At 40.4% G+C, this 8,869-nt stretch overlaps 1 protein-coding gene across 1 annotated transcript; it reads right to left on the bottom strand.

Moving 5' to 3' along the window:
* Positions 1-269: 269 nt before the first annotated feature.
* LOC119648442 (cuticle protein 12.5-like) lies at positions 270-572 on the bottom strand. The gene has a single exon (XM_038050196.1). The coding sequence runs from the start codon at positions 570-572 to the stop codon at positions 270-272; it is 303 nt and encodes a 100-aa protein (XP_037906124.1).
* Between the last annotated feature and the right edge of the window lie 8,297 nt (positions 573-8,869).

The raw sequence follows: 8,869 nt of genomic DNA, 5'->3' as shown, positions 1-8,869 counted from the left end.
ATTTCTAGTAAAATGGGTAACCGGAATATGTGCCACCCCAAAACGATATATGAGCACATTGCTGAGCTGAAAAGGAAGATCTCTTTGCATCCTTAAAAACCTAACCACTACGACATTATGTGATAGGAGAACCTTTTTCTGATTGTTTCAATATTTTCAAAATTTCAATTTTGGAAGAGGATATTCATAGTAATGTGATAGTATCCAAACAAAGTTATTTTTTCCATGCCATAATCTTTATTTCAAAACATTTTCAACCAAACCTTAAACTAAGCAGCAGCCCTCTTTTTCAAGACATCGATAACTGGAGCAGCATAGCTTCCATGGAAGGTAGTAGCAATTGGAGCGGAGTAAGCCAGTGGAGCACCGGCAACGGCTGGAGCAGCGTAAACAGCTGATCTAAAAACTGGAGCAGCAGCAAATCCTGGAGCAGAGTAAGCAAGTGGAGCACCTACAACTGGAGCACCCACGACGGGAGCGCCTACAACGGGAGTCGAATAGGCTGTGTATGGGGTGATGTATCCAGCTGAAGCAGCGCCAATGAGGGCAAGAGCCAAAATAACGAATTTCATTTTGAATGTGAATGGAAGTGTGTTTCTCTGGATAAACGAATCCTGTATGATGTTAAAAGCATCGTTCGTGGGTATTTATATTATTCAAGTAACCGCTCAAAAGTTCAATTAGAACCAGTTTTCATGACCACTCGCCCAAACCCCTTTATTGTTGGTTGAAATTTTGAATTCATGAATTTTAATGTAAGAATTTCAAGTGCCCGGTAATCCGCAAGCATACGTACACATATTGATTGACTTGAACCAATTTCGTATACTTGATTCCAACCAAACTAATAATCATTGACACAGAAGGAAATGCTAATTTGCGATATCTCCTTTTCTTCTTTACTTGCCATATGGCATGGTATGTTACCAAAGTGTTTTTAGATGCGCCCTGCGCTCATACCTTCACAAAACAGGAACACAAAATCTAAACAATTAGATAGATGACTTCATTTTTAAATTCTTTAAATATACTACATATGTACATACATATATAGTATCTCAGATAATGTTTTCAATCTGCTTTCTCGTAATATTTTAGCCAATTATGAAAATCCTAAATAAACAAAATCTGCTAAGGGGGAAAAGCTTAATGAACCGGATGACCGAAGAATTAACTTAACACATCTTCTACATCACTGAGGTAGGGCTCTCCCTATACAGTTTATTTAATTGAGTCAATTACATGTCTGTGGTCAAAAAACGGTTCTAAGGTAAAAGCGAGGATTGTAATCTTCTCATACCACCTCTTACGTTGATCCTAACGCCCATAATCCTGCTTTCGAGTTCATATCAACCGACTCCACTCCCTGTCGTACGCAAGTCAAGTTTAATTTTCGTAAGGCAAATTTAAAAAGTTAACTCAGCCCTTGCGACATTAAAATGGGACCAAGTAATCAGTACCTTCTATACAACTCTACCAGATCTTCTGGCTGTTAACTCCTGTCCTCTCCTAAGTTCCTGCGCTCTTACCCTAACTGATTCACCACTGAAGTCCACGAAAAGCTTCGTCAAAAACTTAGTGGAAGGAAGAAGTTCCTGTCTTCTGGAAAGAACTTTTTTTTTTTTAAAAAAAGGTCCTCCGTCAAATTTACAATTCTTAAGTCCAACAAGGAATATCTGGCCAATGTTGAAGATTCACTCTAATCCAAAAACTTCAAACCATTCTGGTTCCACATTCGAAACTTCCACAGTTCCATCCAGCCATCTCGACCTTTCATCAAATCCTGTGGCTCTCCTGCTTAGGAAGATATGTCAGCGACTGGTTGTCCGTCCACTTTGGGCAACTCGTAGTGGAAAAGCAAGACAGCCTGCTGCGTATAACCTGCTTGACTTCACCAACTTAGTGGCCAAATGTCGGCAGGAAGTGTATGCTATCTACAGTGACTTTGCTTCAGTCTTCGACAAGGTAAATCCCATATCACTTGTATCATGGCTCCTCCTCTTTCTAATTGATCCTGCCGCGGCCCTTTTGATATCTGCAAATCCCTTTCCTTCTTTTCCTCCTCTAATGTGTCACAGGAGTCTATTCGAGGCCGTTTGTCCTTTTTATTCATTATCAACCCCTTCACCTTCCTTACTTAATGTTGTTTAGTCTACAATCTTAAGCTGTTTTCGCTATATCGCTTCTGGGCTGGGTCTCCCTTCAATCAAACCTATTACACTTTTCGGGAGATTCATTTTGAGCCCTCAACCCCCTATGTTTCGTTCAATATAAGAAATAAGATCAATTTCGGAAAGCACTAATCAAGTCCCTTCATTTGATAACGCACATAGCTACATTCTGTGAAAAAAAATTACACCGCCTTTTTGCATGTGTGGGGAGCCCCCTTAAACTCAACAGAAAATGTTTCCACTTCCTATCTGCAAAGGGATTCACAGACCACATCTTCTTACTAAATTTCCTGATAATAGTCTCAGGCGTTTCCGAATAAATCGGATGTAACAAACAGATAGGTGGACAGGCAGACATTGAATCAATTTTAATAAGATTTTGTTTCACACAAAACTTAAAAAGGGGATATCACAATAATAAAACAGAATTTTTAACGATCGATCCTAATGAAACGTGCACAGAACTGACCAATTTAAATATCTCAATGGTGAACTAGGTTATATAATTGCTTCACACACCCTTTGTGATCGACGTATTAACCGTTGCTTAGTGCAAAGTTCACCGCAGTGTTGTTCATCTTCTCTACGGTTCTGAGTGTTACCGACTATAAAAGACAATGAACGGCGTCTCCCGCTACTGAAGATTAGGATGCTATGTTGGACCAGCGGTATAACACGCCTTGATCACATCCAAAATGAGAATATTCACAATCGATATGAGGTTTCCCTGATCATGGAATAATAACGAGAAAGGCGTCTTCGAAGGTATGGTCCATAATTCACAGTAACGAGAATTCAGTTGCCAAGATCGGTCTGAACATCTCATTCGAATGGAAACTACTAAAAAGCTCATCGAAACAATAATGACTTAATATCCTGGATGGGGATTTGAAAGCCTCACAACTGCAGCCAGATCAGGTTTTTAGGAAAACAAAATGGTACAACCGGTCAGATGAGCCAACCCCGCTTTTAAACGAGACAAAAGCTAAAGAAAAAATACCATGTATACGATATTCTTCGCTATCTTGCTAGGTCGGATCTCCGTTGGTCCATACCAAAGAAGTTTTACTCCATAGGACCAAAGTTCATACTGTACAAGACAACAATGTTGCCAGTCCTTATGTATTTCTCGAAGACTTGGGTTCTAGCGAAAAAATTGGGAACTCTTAGTCGCGTTCGAGAGAAGAATCCTTCGACAAGTTTCTGGTCCCCTATAAGAGGATGGACGATTCCATTAGACGAAACGACGAAATTGAGCGATATCATAACCATCAGGTTATAGATAAAATCCGACTCAATAGGTTGCGGTAGGCGGGTCACTTAATGCGATTGGGTGAGAATGACCCCGCCCGGAAAATCCATAAGGGCAATATCTATGATAGAAAAAGGAGGCGTAACAAACCTGGTTTCAGGTGGAGTGATGGCGTAGGACAGGATGCCAGACAGCGTTCAGGGTTATCGGATTGGAGAACCTCGGCACAAAAGAGAAGTTCTTTACTAAAACAGGGCTAAACCGGATACCGATTTTCATAGCGTTGGTGATGATGAAGCCACTCAAAACTTGTATTTCGGAAACTAGCTCAGTGAGCTTCATTAATATCAAGCTATGAAAAAAAGGCATGGAGATGAGTTTCAGTACAGTTTCATAAAAGAATAATAGGGCAGTCCAACATAAAAGAAATGTATTTATTACATAAGGTGAATTGAAAATCTAAGGGAGATGTTTGGGATGAGGAGCCCAAATTATCATCGTATGGAATAGGAGACAATCCACAAAACAATAACTACGACAAGCGACGATTGGAAGTGTTTCGGAAGAATAATCTCTATTTTAAAGAGTCATACGGACACCCTTGGGAAGAAAAGATTTTTCCCTCGTGAAAAGGGTAATCTAGAAAGGATTAATCACCACCACCAGTTGAATAAGAAAAAGCGTAGCACCCTTTCAGTAGCGAAAGAATGTAGCTTCCAAGGAACTCGGACTATAATGGTCTATTATCCAACCAACCCATTATTTGCTAAAGAGGGAAGCAAACATAAAACCGTAACCTATGCTTACGACAAGAACTCTGTCTCGTTATTTACATAACATATTCGTCCCAAACTCAGATAAAAGAGAAGGGTTTGAGGCAACGTACTTTGTACTATCCTCAGTAAAAAAAAATGAAGTGCAGAATTAGGGAAAAAATAAATTAAGTATAGTTGGAGTTACTCCATTGTACGAAATCGCCCCTGATTCCCTTGGTGACAGGTCCACCGCAGACCAATCAAGAAAATGCTTTTAATCTCATCGAAAATAATCAAATTGAGTAAAAAACCTCAGGCACGACGCAGCAGGACAAGCCTCGGTCCTGTCGAGAAATTATCAAGTGTTATTGACAACTATCAGCATCAAAACATAAATAAATAAGCACTGGAAAGATGGAGGAACTCGCACTTCGAAAGGGATGCATTGATATTTGAGCAACATAACAGCGAAATGGCACTAAAAATGGCTTTAACTTCTCTATTTTGGCAGCCCATGCACTCAACATGGTGTTGGTATTACCATCTCTTAGGGTTTCCGTAACACCATTAAAGAAGTCCGGCCGACCCGATGCCGAGAAAGATAGTTTCTTGCGACTACTTGACACAAGCACTTGTAACGTTCCTACTGATGACTATATCATCATTGCGAACAATTTTAATAATCATGTGGGTGAAAAGACAGACGGCAACAGGTGATACGCGTAGAGTTGATTCTGTACACACTTACGACATTAAGTTAGAACATTATACAACTTATCAATTATATCTTTAAAAGACGCCGGCACCGTCACTGAAGCTGTTCTCTATAAGACCATCACAACTCAATATTACCGTTAATTGCTGTTTTGCAAATCAAGACACCGATAAAAAAGCATAAGGGATGCACCGGCCCACCGCGAAATAAATGATTCCGAATTCTCGAAAAAAAGAGAGGAAATGATCTCACCTACGTGATTGCCGACTATTACAAATGTTGCAATGACATCCACTGATAATAGTTTGAATTTGAAGCCGACTCAACCGCGGCTGTTCAGTAGCCTTGAACGGATTTACATCCAATCTGCCCAGGATGAGTTCATTGAGCAGTGGGTGAGTCTGAGAAGTCCAACTTCCCCCACCCAGTGAAACATCCGGAAAGGAAAGCGGAGGACAACCTGCAAAACGGCACTTGCAAACTGGGATCGGTAGGTACAATTTAGTGACGAAAACAAATGGAGCCCCCAAACAAGAGATGACAAAAAAGTGCCTAAAACAGCCAAACCAAATGAAGGCACCAGCAGGGGAAATGGGTTTTCTTTGCTCAGCAACGATGATGGATTCGGGAAAGAAACTATCATAATTCTTCACCAAAGTACAAGCTGCCACCTATATATCTTCGAGAAAAAACTCCAAAAAATCTTGTTACAGAAGGGGTAACATACATGAAACCAAAATTCAAACTTACGACGAAAACAATTTTAGAAAGGTGGTGGCCAAATTCGACGAGGTAAGAAAACTATTTTGTACCTACCCAAGGAAAAGTGCTAAACGTCTTTTGGTTGTACTGAATGGTATTCAATCAGGGGTAGAAGCGCGTGACATGCAAAAAGCATTGAAAGTTAAACGATTCAAGGTTAATTTGGTATACAATATACTTAACCGGGATGAAGTCCGACTACCCCTATACCGTGTTGTACTAGAATCAGACTAGAAAAGGCTAAAAAAGAGCGAGACACGAAGAACCTACAATTCCCTTCCTTCATCGCAAAATTCTGGTTGAAGAACCAGGAATGGCCCCGTTCAATGCCAGAACTGCCAGAAATTTAGCCATTCAAAAGCATATTGCAAATTACTGAGTGTTTGTGTAACCTGAGAGATTTGAAATTTACATAATACTGCCTGCCCGCCGTTAGTTATGCAACTGTTGTCACTGGTATTCTAATCAAATCCCCACCTTCTCGCTACATCTATCCGCTTAGCCGAATCTAGCGACGAAATATCCTTTTCAGCCGTATATTTCCCCCTCTAAGGTTTAAATTTACGGCACGGCCGGGGACTAAAATGCTAAGCACACCCACTGGAGATCAAGAATAAGATTTGACGACGGATTCGGACACAATGACTCAAAATAGGACTAAAATAAAATGTAAAAATTTTCGATATCTCCCTCCGTTTTTGAAATGTTGAAGGTTGAAGTTTTCGAATTGGCCCCTTGCCAAAACATGTATAGTACTTCGTCACCGTTGCGGTAACCACTGGTTTTGATGATGGATTTTCTTAAAATAAAACAAAATGAAACGAAAATAAAATGTTTCGACATCTCGGAATATTGATAACTTCTCAATATCTCGCTTAGTTTCTCGTCAAATTGAATTCAGTTCGTTCATTGCCATTTTATTGTACTTTGTTATTCCATTTTAATTAAACAAACAACTTAATAAATTCTTTTGTTAAAAATATAGCTCAAATTCTTGAAGGCAGCTTTGATTTTATTCAAAATCCTACTCATTCCTATTCATTTTCGTAGAAATTTACTGTACTCCCACGATATCATAGTATATAATCCCGTTGTAACACAACCCAAGAAAAATCTCAAAACTTTTAATACCGGAAGAACCCAGCTTCTGGTTTCCTCGCAATTTTTAGACAAATTTGGCTTTAAAAGAACATTTATTGCTCCTTTATATTCGAAATGCACCAAGTCGCTTCAAGGGAGGCAAATACCGATTTTCCTCTTCCGCAGAGAATGATGAAAGATCTATCTCATTCAATTTTACCGCCAGAATTTGCTCCTGCAAATTTCCGTCTACCACCCCTCAATAAACTTGCTTTATATCCAGCAGGAACTGCATAATCTCAGAACAAGATCACCTCTATATTTATCTAGGTACACCTTTCTGTAAAAGAACAGAGCCATATATTGGTGTAATAATGTACTTCTGAATGTACGGCCACAGTTCCCGCTTGCTTTTCGAGTTCACTCTCAAAAATAAACCAAGTTTATCTTCCTTACAATATAAGCCGAGCACGGTTATACTCATTTGCTCGGTAATAGTGCCTCTATTATGTATGTTTTCTTTTAGTCAGGAAGGTCTCATCAATCTGGACCGTTTTACCTTCGCCACCTAGTACCATGTTACTGTGCGAAGCGATTACTTCAGCTATTCCTCGACAATTGCTGTAGTAATCAACTATTGTATTTCGACTAAGCTCGGAGTCACCTCGATGATGACGCCAAGAGAGCAGATAGGCATCAGTATCCTGCATTTTGGTGACGAAACAAATTATTATTGCAACCACGTCGCGTACTTCAATGCGACAAGGAGTGCCTTCAAAGAATGTGCCAATGGCTGGGTTCCTATTTTAGGACCTTATGCCAGAATCCATCATCAAATCGCGGGTCCACGGAAACCGTAATCCCTCCAAACTAACAAATACGAGCACAAACTGGTTAAACTACAAGAAATACATCAACGCTCATCTCCACGTCATAGTTCCACTGAAAACTTGGCACGACATCGATAATGCTGCCGAGCAATTCCACCAATGCATCGTCGCATCAGTTCGACACTCTTTTCTACAGTTGAACATTAGTGGTGGGTTCAGGAAAATATCGTCGACAGAAATCCAACAACTGATAAGGAGTAAAGGAAATCTGAGGGGGAAATGGCAGGGACATCGATCCCCGGCACTGAAGCAAGAGCTCGCAAAAGCCACCAAGAAACTAAGAAATGTTCTGAAGACAGAAACAGGGAGTGACTTCCTGAAACCAAAAAGCTGAAGCGACTTGTACAGACTGAGCCACCATTAAGCCTTCCTAATGGAAACTGGGCAACAGCGATGCTGATCAAAAAGCAATGTTTGCGATTTATCCGCAGGGGGTTTTTCAACCAAATTCAGCAAGAAGTGATCTACTTTTGCCCTGATTACCGCTTGCTAGGCCAGTAAGCGGGTATTGTATAAGAACGAAAGACATCCTTAATTTGTTACTACAAAAAGTTAATTCGAAAAAGGCTTCTGGGCTGGACAACGTTACCGGTAAAATGGTCAAAGAGTTACCACCTATCACTATCAAGTGTCATACCCAATTATTCAATAGGATTATTCAGCTCAGTAACATCCCACGAAGCAGTAATACGTAGCTAGTTACAATGATCCCCAAGGCCCGCAAGGATTTATCACTAGCAAGCCCATATCGGCCAAACAGTTTGCTATCCATAGTGTCAAAGCTTTTCAAGAGTCTCCCCCTCGCAAAACTGTTACTGTTCCTTCATCACCATCATCAACGGCGCAACAACCAATGTGTTCCGCCGAGGTCTACCAATTCGATATTCCTAAAAGCTGTCTGACGTCTTGACCTATGCCATCGCTCCATCCGAGGCAGGATCTGCCTTTTTCTATCATTTGCCCTTATAAACTTTCTGGGCAGGATCATCCTCACCCCAGATTAGATAACCCGCCCACCGCAACCTAGTAAGCCGGATATTATCAACAACCAGATGGTCGTAGTGTCGACCAAAATTTCATCGTTATAGAGGCTGGGAATCGTTCATACTCATGTCGGGGGCCAGCAATTCTTCAGAGGATTCTTCTTTCGAACGCAGCCAAGAGTCCGCAATTTTTCTTGCTAAGAACCCAGGTGTTCTAAAAATATATAAGGACTGGCAAAATCATAGTCTTTTATAGTAAAC

This window comes from Hermetia illucens, chromosome 2, assembly GCF_905115235.1.
Source record: "Hermetia illucens chromosome 2, iHerIll2.2.curated.20191125, whole genome shotgun sequence".
NCBI classification, from domain to species: domain Eukaryota; kingdom Metazoa; phylum Arthropoda; class Insecta; order Diptera; family Stratiomyidae; genus Hermetia; species Hermetia illucens.
The sequence above is the reverse complement of the archived record's forward strand: the minus strand, read 5'-3'. Positions and strand labels throughout refer to the sequence as shown.

Coding starts and splice junctions, on each gene's coding strand:
- LOC119648442 (XM_038050196.1), bottom strand. CDS start 572: ATGAAATTCGTTATTTTGGCTCTTGCCCTCATTGGCGCTGCTTCAGCT.